The sequence below is a fragment of the Myotis yumanensis genome, unplaced genomic scaffold (genome assembly GCF_028538775.1).
Source record: "Myotis yumanensis isolate MYYU_CA2020_CCGP unplaced genomic scaffold, mMyoYum1.0.hap1 SCAF_7, whole genome shotgun sequence".
In the NCBI taxonomy this organism is placed as follows: Eukaryota; Metazoa; Chordata; class Mammalia; order Chiroptera; family Vespertilionidae; genus Myotis; species Myotis yumanensis.
The window spans coordinates 40947368-40963947 of NW_027223758.1; the positions used below are offsets into that span (position 1 = coordinate 40947368).

Consider the following 16580-nt stretch of genomic DNA (forward strand, 5'->3'; position numbering starts at 1 on the left):
CGTAGTTGTGAGAAACTGATGAAATAAAAATACCTGCTTTTATTTTAGATCCATTTTTTTAAAACTCAGTAAAAATCTATATTATGGAATGAGGAATATAATTGTGGTTAATATTTATAAATATTTTGGTATATATTTTTCTTTCTGAGTTCTAACAATGTGGTTTATCGCTTCCATCTAACCTTTAATGAAATAATAAAATTATAATGAACTCAGCTGATTTTATATTCCAATATTGGTTACAGTGCTGTATTTTAAATGTTACTCTATTAAACTTTAGTATTTAATCTTTGATTATTAAGTTAATCACATGACACTGAAGTCTTTGGAGTTCAAATAATTTATCATTACTCAGTTATTATTAGCCAGCAGGAGAAAAATGATTATAAAGGCAATTTACACACTTTTGAAAGATAAATTTTAGAATAATATTTTACTGGTGGGGAGAGACAAGTACAGTTTTATAACATTGATTTTGAAAACTATCTCCATTAAAATTTTTTTAAGTGTTAAAAATGTTGTGTACAGACGGGGAAGTTGTACATTTTGTGACCGAAGTATTTGGAAGTCTAGATGGCATGAAGATATCACCATGGAAGTTACTTTAGGAATTGAACCTTCCAGCAACTGCATATATAGTATCCTTCAAAATATTTAAAAAACCAAAAGCTACAAATATTCAAGGTTTTCTTTTCTTCCAACCTATATTAACTTAAACATGTCTGTGTGATATTCACCCTTGCTGCCTCGGGCTTATGCCAGGCACCCAGAGAAGGAACCGGAGTCAGTAGCCACCAAGAACTGTCTAGGACAGTGGTCAGCAAACCACGGCTTGCGAGCCACATGCGGCTCCTTGGCCCCTTGAGTGTGGCTCTTCCACAAAATACCACGTGCAGTATTTTAAATATGAGGGAAGCTTTTCTCAACAGGTTTCAGGAATTCAGAACCAGCAAAGCGAGGTTAGCCTTTGTTAAAAAACCTCTCAATGCTACTGTAACAATTAAATTTTTCTCCCTTTAATATTGACATTGGCAACTTTGAAATGCAATTGCTGGATTTAAAAAACAAAGAACTGTGGAGCTCGAAATTTGAACGTCTTTGCGCTGATATAGAAATATTGGAGAAAAACAAATGTGAACTTAGTTCACAGCACAAGTGGTCTGCTTTGAAAGACCTGGAGAAGGAAGATATGTTGATTTTTAACACCTGGAGTAGTATTCCTGACTCATATAATCAACTGAAAAAACTAGCGTTTGCTGTTCTTTCCTTTTTCTGGTCTACATATTTATGCCAACAATCATTTTCAAGCATGAACCTTATCAAGAGTAAATTGAGAAGTCATCTTATTGATGAGAACCTGGAATCGTGCCTAAAATTAAAAACAACAACATACAGAACTGACTTACCCAAACTTTCCAAGGAGATGCAAGGCCATTGTTCACATTAGTGTTTGTCAGTCATTGTCATGATTTAATTTTATGGATATTATAAGGTAAATTGTAAGGTATTTAATTTTATGAATAAATAATATCATTATTAAGTATGATACCAAGTTTTATTCAATGTACCTATAGTTTAACTAAGACTTAAAACTTTAAGTAAAGTTTATTAAGTTAATTTTAGGGAACGTTGTGGAGTGAAAGATGTAGTGTCAAGGATTGAGAAAGCTATGTTGAGATGCTTTGGACATATAGAGAGGATGAACGAAAGGAGATAGACGAAACAAATATACAAGACGAGTGTGAATGGGAGAGTTGGAAGGGGTTGACCTCAGCAAACGTACCTCAATCAGACTGAGGATGTTTTTAGCAAAGGCCAGCTTAGAAGTACCCTAATTAAGTTCATAACAATGTACCTACCTATATAGTTTAAGTTTAAAAAATTTGGCTCTCAAAAGAAATTTCAGACGTTGTACTGTTGATATTTGGCTCTGTTGACTAATGAGTTTGCCGACCACTGGTCTAGAACTTGACGTAGCAGTGGCAGCTCCAAGGTCTAACTACTTAAATTTGGGGAACAGAACATGCCATGTTAGTGCCACCACTTTGTACAGAACTGTTGCAGTGGAAAAATTAACAGTGTTGTATCAATGGCCCATGATGAATTCACAATGACAAAGCCATTCCTTTGCAGAATCACTTTGTGGTTGATTTTTCAGATAAAATTTTAAAATAAAGGAGGGGAATTACTAGAAAATTAGTAATAAGTTCATTAAAAATAGCTATCCTATGTCCTATATAATAAAAGCCTACTATGCTAAGTGTCCGGTCATTTGTTCAACCAATCAAAGCATAATATGCTAATGATATGCAAAGGCTGCTCAACTGCTCGCTATGACATGCACTGACCACCAGGGGGGCAGTCACTCCAACCTGTAGGTTAGCTTTCTGCTGGGGTCTGGCCAATCAGGACTGAGCGAGACTGGCCGGACACGCCCTGGAGCCCTCCCGTGCTCCCTCCTCGGCTGGCCAACCTCTCGCTTCCCTCCCTGGCCCTGATTGTGCACCAGTGGGGTCCCTCGGCCTGGCCTGCACCCTCTCGCAATTCAGGACTCCTCAGGGGATGTCAGAGAGAGGGGATGTCAGAGAGCTGGTTTCAGCCGGATCCCGCAGGCCAGGCTGAGGGACTCCCTCTGCCCCCCACCCTGAGTGCATGAATTTTGTGCACCAGGCCTCTAGTCTAAAATAATCACAAAGAGGAGATAAGAAGGTAAATGCCACATTCCTATATAAAGGCTTATTGCTTAAATACAAAAATCAAAGATTGTTTCAGATTATTAAAATGTAATTTGAGACTAAGAGATTTCTTAGTCTCATTTCTTGCTTAATCCTTGATAATTTTTAAAATGATTAGAGAAACAAGGAAAAGATATTAAGGAACAGTTTAGATAATAACAATAATTTCTTAGTAGTATTTTCCTTTTCTGTAAAATTAAAAGTCTCTATGAAAATAAAGCTGGCATTTATATGTAAGAAGTTTACAAATCCATTTAAATTGATCTCATTTAATCAGAGAGCTTACGTAATTGCTCAACAAAACACAGCTACTAAATTCAGGAACAGTATGAAACATGTAGGTCTTTTGATTTCAAACCCCAATATCCTTTACTACCAAGATCTTCCAGGGGCTGAGTTCCAGGACAGGAGGTATGACAGAACACCACATCACAACCATGAGAAATCATGGAATAATATGATACTGAGTGTAAATACTGTCCAGCCCTTCATGGTGTTCTTAGGCTATACCAGGTAATTGTTCAAATGAGACTATTCATTGTTTTGGGAGAATGCTTCAGGAGCAAAATTGTATATCTCAGAGTAGTCAAAGCTGAAAGATCAAGTAAGTGTGCTGAAAATGGTAAGGGATATAAAATCCCTTATCTCTTAGCAGATAAAAGAAAATGCAAAGAATAGGCTAAAACTACAAACCAATGTCTCTAATAAATATAGTCTCAAAAACCCTTAACAAAATATAAGCACATAGAATTTAGCAACATATAAAAAGAATTATACAGCATTACCAAGTGAGGTTTATTCTAAGAATGTAAGTACAGTTATATTAAAAAAAAAACAATCAAGCCCTAACCAGTTTGGCTCAGTGGATAGAGCCGTGATGGCGAACCTATGACACGCGTGTCAGAGGTGACACGTGAACTCATTTTTTTGGTTGATTTTTCTTTGTTAAATTGCATTTAAATATATAAAATAAATATCAAAAATATAAATCTTTTTTTTACTATGGTTGCAAATATCAAAAAATTTCTATATGTGACACGGCACCAGATTTAAGTTAGGGTTTTTCAAAATGCTGACATGCCGAGCTCAAAAGGTTCGCCATCACTGGGATAGAGTGTTGGCCTGGGGACTGAAGGGTCCCTGGTTTGATTCTTGTCAAGGGCACATGTCTAGGTTGCAGGCTTGATCCCAGTAAAGGGTGTGCAGGAGGCAGCCAGTCAATGATTCTCTCTCATCATTGATGCTTCTATCTCTCCCTCCCCCTTCCTCTCTGAAATCAATAAAAATAGATATTAAAAAAAAAAAGAAAGAAAAAAGCGCCCTAACCGGTTTGGCTCAATGGATAGAGCGTCTGCCTGTGGACTGAAATTCCCAGGTTCGATTCTGGTCAGGGGCATGTACCTTGGTTGCAGGCACATGCCCAGTACTGGGTGTGCAGGAGGCAGCTGATCGATGTTTCTCTCTCATTGATGTTTCTTACTCTCTCTATCCCTCTCCCTTTCTCTCTATAAAAGGTCAATAAAATATATTTTAAAAAAAAGAAAGAAAAAAGCAATCAATATAATGTAAAATATTAACAAGCTAAAGAAAAAAATCATATGGTCATAGTAATCATTTAACAACATTCAACATCAAGTAATGATTTTTAAGACTCAGAAAAATAAGAAAAAAAGAGGAACTTCCTCAACTTAATAAAAAAGAATATCTACTAAAAATGTATAGCTAACATTATAGTTAATGGTAAAGGACTGAATGCTTCTCTCCTATCACCAGGAATGAAGCAAAGATATCTACACTGGCCACTTGTATTTAACACAGCATCAGAAGTTCTAGCCAGTATAATAAAGCAAGAAAAACAGCAACAACCATACAACCATACAGTTTGGAAAGGTTGAGGTCAATTGTCTTTATTCAATGATCTAATAACTGCCCACATGGAAAAACCAAAGGATTCTTAAGAAAAAATAAAAAATTAAAATAAACTAATAAATGAGTACAGCAAGGCTACAGAATACAAGAATTTTTTAAAAAATCAATCACATTTCTATATGCTAGCAATGAACATGTGGAAGCCTAAATTTAAAAAATACTATTAATAATGGTTCAAAAAACTGATATACTTAGAAGTAAGTCTAAAAAACATATACAGGACTTGTGTGCGGACACCTATAGGACACAGATGAAAGAAATCAAAGAAGATCTAAATAATAAAACAGACATATAAGGGTGAGGTGAAGCAGATTTACAGTTGTGAGTACATTAGGGTTTATTCTTAGTTATTAATTATTATATTACTTTCCATATGAACAACTGTACACATACTTTTGCCCTTCCCTGTAGTGTTCATGGATTTGTGGGTTCATGTAGAAGATTCAACATAGTAAAGATGTCGATTCTCTATAAATTGATATATAGGTTTAACATAATCCCAGCATAATTTTTTGTAGGTATAGAAAAAATTATTCTAAAATTATGTAAAGACAAAGGAATTAGCTAAAAGAGTTTTGGAGGAAAAAAAGTAATGTAGGAAAAATTCGTCTGCCTCATTTCAAGACATCATCTAATGTTATTAAAACTACTAGAGGCCCGGTGCACGAATTCATGCACAGGTCCCTCAGCCTGGCCAATGATTGGGGCCAATCAGGAGGGCCAGCTGGCCAGGGGGAGGGATCATTGGCAGGGGGAGGGACTGTGGAAGATTGGCTGGCTGGCTGAGGGGAGGGACCACGGGATGTTGTCTGGCTGGCCCCCTGATTGGGGCCAATGGGATAACTGGCTGGCCGGGGGGAGGGACCTCAGGAGGTTGGCCAGCTGGCTGAGGGTCTGCGGGAGGTTGGTTGTGCAAGTGCACTGACCACCAGGAGGCAGCTCCTGCGTTGAGTGTCTGCCCCCTGGTGGTCAGTGCGTGTCATAGCGACCACTTGTTTAGTCGACCGGTTGTTCAGTTGCTTAGGCTTTTATATATATACTAGAGGTCCGGTGCACAAAAATTTGTGCACTCACTGGGGAGGTCCCTCAGCCCAGCCTGTGCCCTCTCGCAGTCTGGGACCCCTCGGGGATGACCATCTGCTGGCTGAGGCCTGCTCCCCAGGGGATTGGGCCTAAGCTGGCAATCAGACATCCCTCTGGCAGCCTGGCAGCCATCGAGGGATGTCCACTTGCCAGTGTGGAGCAGACCTAAGCTGCAGTCGGACATCCTTAGTGCTGCTGAGGAGGCAGGAGAGGCTCCCACCACTACTGCTGTACTGGGAGCCATCAGCCTGACTTGTGGCTGAGCAGAGCTCCTCCATGTGGGAGCTCACTGACCACCAGAGGGCAGCTCCTGTATTGAGCGTCTACCCCCTGGTGGTCAGTGTGTGTCATAGTGACCAGTCATTCCCAGTCTTTCTGCTGTTAGGGTCAGTTTGCATATTACCCTTTTACTATATAGGATAGAGGCCTGGTGCACGGGTGGGGGCCTGCTGGTTTGCCCTGAATGGTGTCCCGGATCAGGGTGGGGGTCCCGCTTGGGTGCCTGGCCAGCCTGGTTGAGGGGCTGATGGCTGTTTTCAGGCTGCCCGCACCCCCTTCAGGGTGGGGGTCCCCACTGGGGTGCCTGGCCAGTCTGGATGAGGGGCTGATGGCCGTTGTCAGGCTGCCCGTACCCCCTATAGGGTGTGGGTCCCCACTGGGGTGCCTGGCCAGCCTGGATGAGGGGCTGAGGGCTGTTTTCAGGCAGGCCAAGCCTGCAACTGAAGCTCCCAGTCTCTCCTTTTTTTCTTTTTCTTTTTTTATTCTGGGATTTATTTACCTTCTGTAATTGAAACTTCGTTGCGGCTCCAGCTCCGAGGCCGGCTGGCTGAAAGCAGGTATCTGGGGTTTGTTTAGCTTCTATAATTGCAACATTGTTGCATCCGGAGCTCAGAGCTGGGCTGCGGCAGGCGGGGAACCTTGGCTTCCTCCATCACTGGAGCAAACAAACCTCATGTTTGCTTCAGCTGCCTGGCTGCCGGCCGCCATCTTGGTTGGCAGTTAATTTGCATATCACCCTGATTAGCCAATGGGAAGCGTAGCCGAGGTATGGTTAATTACCATGTTTGTCTATTATTAGATAGGATAGATGTGGCTTTAGGCTAATAGAATAGAGAACCCATAAAAGATTCATACAAATACGCCCAATTGGTATCGGATAGGTGCAAAAACAATTCAATGGAGGAAAGACAGTCTCCTCAACAAATGACCTACTGTAACTGGACATCTGTAGACAAAAAATCCAAACCTTGTCCTAAGGTTCACACCTTATAAAAAAATTAATTCAGAATGAATCATGGCCTTAAATGTAGATCAAAGAAGTATAAAACTTTTAGATAAAAAAAAAAAAATCTTTTGAGATCTAAGGTTAGACTTGGCACCAAAACCACAATCTATAAATGAAAACTTGCTAAAGTAGACTTCATCAAAATTAAAAACCCTATTAAGAGGCTTAAAAAAGCAAGCTACAGACTGGGAGAAAGATTCACAAATCACATATCCAACAAGGGACTAATACCTAGACTATTTAAGGCACTCTCAAAACTCAACAGTAAATAATCAGGCAGTTCCTCTAAAGGTTAAACATGGCGTTATCGTATGACCTAGCAATTCCACTCCCAGGGAATGAAACATGTCCACATATAGACCTGTATGTGAGTGTTCACCGCAGCATTATTCATAAAAGCCAAAGAGTTTAAAATATGAATGGTCACCAACTGATGAATGAATACATGAATCTATCACAATTTATTGATGAAAAAATAATGGTGATACATTCGTACAATGGAATATTAATCAGTACTACAAGGGAATGAAGTACTAAGTAAACGCAGCCAGTTACAAAACACCACCTGCTGAAATGTCCAGAACAGGCAAGTCTAGAGACAGAAGAACATTTGTGGTTGCTTAGGGCTGCATAGACTGGGGGAAGAGAGGAGTGACATGGGTAGGGTTTCTTTTTGGGTGATGAAAATGCTCTGAAATGGATTGTGGTGACAGCTGTACAACTCTGTGAATATGCTAAAAACCACTGAATTATACATTTTAAAGACAAATTTTATGGCATGCAAATTATATTGTAATGAAGCTGTTTTTAAAAGTTGTCTTTCTAACAATTCCAGATTAGCCAAGGAATTCATACCACTTCTGTATATTCCCTTGGTACCTTTTCTGTAGCGGATGGAAATAAAAAACATCTAGCCAGCCGTATAGTTAATGGTAAAAGACTGCATGCTTCTCTCCTATCGTCAGGAATGAAGCAAACATATCTACACTGGCCACTTGTATTTAACACAGCAGCTTGATCTAGTTCACCTGTCTGCTTTCAATTAGGTTCCTTTCAATGTGATAATTATCTGACTTCATATCTAATTCCTTCATAGACAGAGATGTTATACACTTTCGGGGCAATGCATTTCAAGTCTTTTACATTGATCCAGAGACAAATCCCTCTTTTGTCATCATTCTTCTGCCCACCGCCAAATTTTAAGCAAGCTAATATTAAAGATAAATAAATTTAATTTTTTAAATAGTCCTCACTTTCTATGTATTTTTCCTCTTTTAGCATAATAATGTCTAAATCAGCTAAAGCAAGAACGTTGAAAGGGTCCAGTAAAAATGTAATTTACTTCAGCTTTATTTTTTTGTTTTTCCCAGATCTTAGTGAAAAAGCCAATATATTTTGTATCCATGTATGTACACACACACATAAAGAAATAGAGTCCATATTAATGTTTGTTTTGGTACTTTGTATCTCTTCCTAATTTTGGTGGATGTACAGGGGTGAGTAAAAGTAGTTTTACAGTTGTGAGTATGCAAAACAGAATTTATTCTTGTATTATTATTTATTAATTGTATTATTTTCCCATGAAAACAACTGTAAACTTATTCCTGCTCACCCCTGTATTGTATTTTTTTAAAATGTATTTTGTTTGCATCCCGTAAGTTAAAAGGATTTAAGAGTCTTGATCTACCTTTCTTTTAGTTCTTAAAAACGGAACCTTGTGATTCCCATTTGTTCTAGCCGGGGTCTCAGCGGAAGCCATGCAGACCATCACCACTGCTCCCGACACCGCCTCGGGGCCCGAAGCCAAAGTCCAGGAGGACGAGCATGACCTTGCAGAAGATGACATCACAACTGGTAGGGAGACATCTTTAACATAATCTGGATGAGGCTCGTCCAGTTTTGGAAAGTGCTTGTCTGTCGTTTATAGCGGGACTAAGTATGTTGATGGAGAGGATGGAAACTGGTATTGATGGAGTGTTTGGCTTTACAAGTCTCTTTAGTGTCCTTTTTGATCTTGAAGTGGAAAGAAGTGGAACCATTTATTTGGTCTGGGTTTGCTCATTGTTGCTCTAACAATGAACCTGCTAGCTGTGCATTTGATTTTCTGGGGACCTTCTAATTCAGAGGCGAGGCTCATTTCTAAAGCCTTGGAACATGTAGAGGAATACACCTATTATGTTATGAAAGGTTTTGCAATTATAGGGTAAATTGAAGCTATTGAAGTTGTAATAGCAATATATGCAATATGGACTGCATACGGAAACTTACAGATACTCTTTTTTATGTATACAACAGAAATAAATGCTGCTTTTAAAAGTTATTTACATTCTTATCTGTATTATTTATCACCTTACCAGGCATAAAGTAAAATTTAGAAAAGCCATATAGCACATATTTTCAGCCTGTCTTTTTATAGATTTAAACGGTTCCAATTACTGGATCTTCAAATGCATTCAATTCAATTTTTTTTAATGCACAGAGGATAAAAAACAATCTAGTATAGATATTTTTATTGGTATTAAGAATGATAAACTTTTATTTTTGGTGTGGATGGTTAAAATGTAAAATCTGACGACATGTGTCTATAATTATCGTGAAGCAACAAATATTAACTCAATAGTAATCAATAATTTGAGAAGAAGCATGCCCAGAAAATATCAGTAAACTTTCCAACAGAAATTAAAGGGAGAAAGGAACAAAGGGGAGGTTTATTTTGTTTTTCTTTTGAAGCTCTGAGTGGCAGTTTCCTTACTGTTAGCACCTGAATGCCTTTAAAATTGCTTCACTGGGAAGAAGGTGAGGGAGCCTAACGATCTCCCTTGAAAATTTACAAAGCCTGTATTACCTTAAAAACCCATGTTTGTGTCACTGCTGCAAATAAGGAGTTGACTAAGTTGGGAGCATCTGGTTTTCAGTAAAAATGAGAGGATGGTGGTTCTTTTTGCTTCTTACTTTTTAATGTTACTAATTCATTGATATTTTAAAAATCATCTACCTTAAATATAAATTATTTTAGAAACTTTCACCTCTTCTGAAAGTCATTTGCACTTCACAAGTATGAAATTTGTTTCAGTAGCTACTAAAGGAAATTGTTTCATTTGCAAGTTTTTAAAATCATTTTTTATTTTATTCCATTTTTATTGCTTTTTAAAATGCTGTTAGAAATGTTTTGTTATATATTAATTCCTATAAATTTTAAAGACCTTCTTCTATAAAAAAAGTAGTGGTTTAATTCACAGGAAAAAAGAAGAGGTTACCTTTGCAATAGTAGAATAATTCAGTTTGCATTCTGAATAAAAGGTAAATTTTTGAGCACTCAAACAATACTAAATCAATACATTGAAATTTTGAATTATGCACTACCAAAGTCATAAGATTGCATTATAACACGTGACTGTTTTTGTCTGATTGCTGAAACATATCAAGAAGCTTAAAAATGAAAATCTAGTGTTGGGGAGTAAATTAATGCTACACGAACTGCCTTTGAACCTGTCTGAAGTTCAGTTAAACATGTGTGATGAATGGCTTCTATCAGTTGATTTATTCATTTCATGCCATGGGTACTAGAACAAGAATGTTCAAAATCCAGAGAATTTAAATAACTGAAAAAGGGTTCCCTTACCATGTTGTCAAAGCAACTAGTATGCTGCAGTCTGCAGATCGTGCAGGTTAGATTGTGTGACTTGATTAAGATGTGGTATAGATTTTTATGAAGGTTTAGAAGAAAACCATATTTCTTTTTATTGACTAGAGTCCTATATAAATTGCATTATGAAAAATATGGTAGATGCATCAAGAGAAACCTGTTCTAAGCATAATAATCTTATTTGGGGATAACCAGCATTGTAGAGCACAAATACAAAAGGGAAAACTGGTCAGCTTAGTCATTCACGTTGAAAAACCTGATTGCTTTTTCAATTATTTAAAAGAAATTGCTCTAATAATATCGTCTCATGAAATAAATAGAAATTATATCATGACAGAGATCTTTGCCTGTATTTTGAATGGATTCGTATTTGGAGACTACAGTTAAGCTAGTATGTATTATTGTATTAATTATATATTTGTAGTAATCTGGAACTTAATTTTTTAATTAACTTAATTAAACAACTGACCAATATACCAATTAAAATACGAAGTATATCTAGTGCTTTTGCTATAGGAAGAATAGTCATTTTTGAAATTTTTCTTTTGGATGAGGAATTGAAGGAAGTATGAATGTGGTCTTGTGACACTGGGATCTGAGTCTAGCAGTCTTTGTGTTGCTTATAAAAATAAAGATCCATGGATAAAACTGTGTAAGTGTTAGCTGTAGTCAATTGGAACTAATTAAATTTATTTGAAATGAAGAATCTTAACTGGAAGAGGACAGCTGGAAAAACTGGGAAGAAAAAATTGAGTCTTGATTGAGACAATTTAAACCTTCTCGCTGTCATTTAAAGAATATGCTGCAGCTCCTTTCTATATCTTTTTTTAAAGCTAATATCTATTGATCGGCTCTACAAAGTAATGCCACAGTGCGCCTCGGTCAACACATACACTCGGTTTTTCTTAGCATTCTTTCTGAGGATCATCAAGTTCTTTCCTTTAACCACATGTCTTAATAACACATCAAAGCTATACTAGTTATTTTTGCAGATTAATATTGTTTTTAATGTAGAAAGATATTAAAACTTCTTCCATTCTTTATATTGTATAGTATGCATGGTAATGTACTTTCTTTTTCAATGAAATTGCTTCAGGTTTTGCACTACTTTATGTAAAATCAGTTTTAACAATAATAGTATTTTCTTTCAAGTTAAATGAATGGCATTAAGATTGTTTCTAGATTATTTCAGAGTCACAAGACTATTACTCTAAACCCATGGTTTTTTTTTTTCATATAAATACTTTTATTTTTAGAATTGTAATTTAAATGTTTCTATAGAATAACCTATCATCAATATTTGTAAATAATATGTTCTTATTTTCACTACAATATTAATAGGTTATAATTATATTAATGGGAAAAATCTCACTAAAAACTGACTTACATAGAAAAAAATTTAGATAAATCATAATCTATCTTTTTAAGATAGACCTTTTAGGTAACTTTGTTAATTATCCTTATGTATTTTTCATCATTGTAAAGGATGGCATTCTGTGTAAGGATGAAGCTGTACATCACTAAATGTTGCATTTTAAAATAATCTCCCCCTAAGTGCAGGTTAAAAGAAGGGTTTCATTCACAAACCTGCGTGGATCCATTTAAGAAAGTCACTATATTTTTCTGAGGGTCATACTGCAGTGTCTTGCCTCTTGTTCAATGTTGCAAGGACCCAAACTGACCATATAACAGTGATAAAGGGTCAGGAGTCACTGACATTGTCAAAGAGAGACAACTTGATAGCAAATGACCAGCACAGTTGATAGATTCAACTGTTTACAACAAAAGCAGATATGGATCTAGATATGGGTCTGTTGTATTTTTTTTAAAATTTAAATTTATTATTTTAAAAGGTGAGAAGTGCTATGGATAAAAGAAAAAAAATAGGAAAGGTTAAGAGAAATGGAAAGTTACATCTATTGATAATTTACAATATCCAAGCACTTTACACTCGACTCTGACAGCATTTCTCTAAAGTGGATACCTGTATTTTCCCAGCTATGTCGGTGAGGAAACCAGCCTGGAGAGGTCACTTTTATAAGGTCCCATACTTAACAAGTGATAGATCTGGGACTTCAAGTGAGTCCTGCCTGATTCCAAAGCTTATGTGTGGTCTTACGCACCACCCCACCCTGCCTCACATTCTTAAACTCCTTAAACTTTGGCAGATTTTCATTTTCTTTTGAAATGTAAGGTGATGACAGAGTCTACCTTTATTGTTATGACATCAGGCATAAGCCTGGAATTTGCTGGATATCTTATCTTAATATTTAAAATGCAAACTTGTTATTTAAATGTAGACCACAGATTATCTTCTTTAGAGACAAAAAAAATCTCACATATTTATTTGTTCCTTAAATTTTTAACCATTATTTCAGACTACTGTGATATAAAACCGTAATATAAGTAGTGTTTATTACTAAACAGTTATTTTATTGCATACATATAAAGTGAAATATTTATTGTTCTGTCTAGCTTTTGAAGTCATCAGTATAAAACAGACATCTTAACATATATTCATAACTAAAAGTCAACATCTTTAGTATGTTAAGATTGAGCTGACAAGGACATCTAGTCTGAGACTGAGTATTGATTTGTACATTTTACCATTTACTAAAAGCTTTATTCATAAAATGTTTATACATTTGTTTTGGCTGAAAGATAGGAAATTCATTCTGTTAAAGTACATATAAGTTTCAAAGAGCAAAATTTATGACATTATGTATTCAGAAATCAAAAGTACTTTCTAAGCAGAGAGCCAGGGGCCTTATAATTAGCAAAACTTCTACACTGCACCCTTTCCCTTTCTCACTCTTTTTTTTATTTTTATTTTTTTTATTTTTTATTTTTATTTTTTTTTTCACTAAAAGTATTACAAAGGGTATTACATAAGTGTCCTTTTTTCCCCCCCACCCTTGACAAGCCCCTGCCCTCCCTTACCCCCCAGTGTCTTATGTCCATTAGTTATGGTTATATGGATGCATACAAGTCCTTCGGTTGATCTCTTACTCCCCTCCCTCCTGTCCCCCAACCCTCCCTGGCCTTACCACTGAAGTCCGACAATCGGTTTGAGGCAGCTCTGCCACTGTATTTATTATTGTTCAAAAGTTTGTAATGGTCTTAATTATCCATGAATCTCACTCTTTAATTTATAATTAACAGCCTAAAATTTAATCTAAATAACTCACAGTTAGATCTATGTGAGTTTTGAATTGTGATCACTCCCCTTACTTTTGCCTTCAGAATATTAGCTACTACAAAATATAAATTTACTATATAAAGGTTTTTGGATAATTACAAATCATGAACACTGGTTTATGTTCCATGTAGTTTTCATGAACAAAGATATTAAGAAAAATAAAAGTGTGGATTTTATAGTTTTCTGGATGAAACATATCACTCCAAATAATTTACCTTTTTATACCTTTTTCTATCTAGGGGAAGACAATGTAAATTAAAATAATTTTTTGTTTAGTGTTTGACTCTTGGTTCTAGTTGTATGTTGACAAGCTGTTAAGTAGAATATTTCTGCATATGATATTTGGGGTTTCCTGACAGGAATACAACCAAGTTATGGGTTTTAGTCATTTTTTTTTTTCATATTGTCCCTCTGGGTGACTGACCTTCCCTTTTCTTTGGTTTGGACTACCACTTGCATGTTAATGATGATCCATTATGTGTCTGTAACCTAGGGTTTTCTTCTGAGAATCAGGTTCATATATACTCTTGCCTCAGTGTTCCACAGATGCCTGAATTCCAAGTCCAGAATAAGCTCATATTTCTTCCTAGAACTCATTTCCTTTTATATTTATACTAGAGGCCCGGTGCACAAATTTGTGCATGGGTGGGGTCCGTAGACCTGGCTGGTGATCAGGGCCAATTGGGGCCATCTTGCCCAGTCCCAATTGGGGCTGGGCCAATCGGATCCTGCTGGCCAGGGTTGGGGGGGGGGGGGGAGGAGATGGGGAGGGACTGTGGGAGGTTGGCTGGCTGCGGGAGGTTGGCTGTGGGAGCACACTGACCACCAGGGGGCAGCTCCTGCATTTAGCATCTGCCCCCTGGTGGTCAGTGTGTGTTATAGCAACTGGTTGACCGGTTGTTCTGGTCATTCTGGTTGTTCGGTCCTAAGGGTCACTTAGGCTTTTATATATATAGATCTCATTGAAAGCCATCACTAGGGGTGGATACCATTAGCCACCCAAAATCCCAACTGAGACACCAGAAATAAACTGACTCCAGAAATAAACGGGCTTCACCTCTTCTCTGCTGTGTCCACACAGAGTTGGTGCCAGTTCTTGTAAAGGTGCATGTTAAATAGCTCTCGACGAGCTTTCTGTTCGCCATGTCCACAGAGAATACCTAGGTCCACACGTTCAGTTTTTTCTACTTTGGATTATTATTATATTCTTCTGTATCCATCTCCCTTTCTTCATTCCCTTATCCTTCTCCAGCTCATATTTTCCGTCACTCTGAGAGTTTCAGAAGCCAGTTCATCTCCCTTCACCCTCTTTAATTGCTGCTTAATGGCTTCCCATTGATTATACCACAAAATCCGAACACCTTAGCCAGATATAGAGAGCCCTTTGAAGACTGACCCCTAGCTTTACCAGCTGCTAAGCAATACGGAACTTTTCCCCAGAGTCTCCTATTTCATGACTCATACTTTGCATGTTCCTCTCCGTCTAGCTGGGATATTCTCATCTCTCTTAGCCTTGTGGTTAAGTTCTCTGGGTTCCCTTCAAACCCAGCTTGGGTGACACTGTCTTCCCAAATTCCTCTAACCCTCTTATGTAGGATCTCCCCAATGCCTGTGTGCACTTCTGCTGTGATACTGTTGAGTGACTATTTCACTGCCCCTTCCTTGTCATGTGTAGGCATGTGACTTTTGCCTCTTTATATTTCTAGCTTTAAAATAGTACCCAGTACATAGCATTTTCTCAATTAATGCTGGTTGAACAAATGATTGAGTTAGTGGAACCATAACATAACTCATATCTCAAATAGCATTTCTTATGTACTATAGACTATATGTTTTTTTTTGTTGTTGTTGTTGTTTTTAAATATATTTTATTGATTTTTTACAGAGAGGAAGAAAGAGAGCTAGAGAGTTAGAAACATCGATGAGAGAGAAACATCGATCAGCTGCCTCTTGCTCATCTCCTACTGGGGATGTGCCCGCAACCCAGGTACGTGCCCTTGACCGGAATTGAACCTGGGACCTTTCAGTCCACAGGCCAACGCTCTATCCACTGAGCCAAACCGGTTTCGGCGACTATATGTTTAATTATATATATTTACTATTTAGTATATATATATATATATATATATATATATATATATATCGATCTCCTATTCTTATATAACATACATCTGGGCGTGTGTGTGTGTGTGTGTACACATCTTTAACCTTCCCCCTTCTTAGTGGGTATTTAATGGCTCAAAAAGCAACAGATTAGTGAAGGAATAGACTTATTTCCAGATAAACTGTGGTCTTGATATTGTGAAAATGAGACTTGGAACAGATCTAAGAGCATGATTAGATCTACTGATTAGTCACTGTTGATTCCCATTTAAAAGTCTTTTTCTTTTGAAAAATAATATATCTCCAAAATTAGGGAAAGAGGTGACCCATAGGATTTGGGTGAGAAAAATAGGAAAAAATACCTGGGGCAAACGTGTTTGGTAACTGATATCTTTTTTTAATTTATTTTTTATTGGTTTCAGGGAGGAAGGGAGAGGGAGAGGGCAAGAGAGATAGAAACATCAATGATGAGAGAGAATCATTGATTGGCTGCCTCCTGCACGCCCTCTAGTGGGGATCAAGCCTGCAACCCAGGCATGTGTCCTTGACCGGAATCGAACCCGGGATTCCCCAGTCCGCAGGCCATGCTCTGTTCACTGA

The 16580-nt window shown here is 37.3% G+C and overlaps 1 protein-coding gene across 4 annotated transcripts in view; it reads left to right on the top strand.

The window, feature by feature from the left end:
- Positions 1-16580, top strand: part of WDR7 (WD repeat domain 7) — a 287515-nt gene that overhangs the window by 112618 nt on the left and 158317 nt on the right. For all 4 annotated transcript variants that reach the window (XM_070420352.1, XM_070420351.1, XM_070420354.1 and 1 more), the window contains one exon: positions 8770-8886. In XM_070420352.1, the coding sequence (XP_070276453.1) occupies positions 8770-8886 (117 nt within the window). The remainder of the gene's footprint in view (positions 1-8769; positions 8887-16580) is intronic.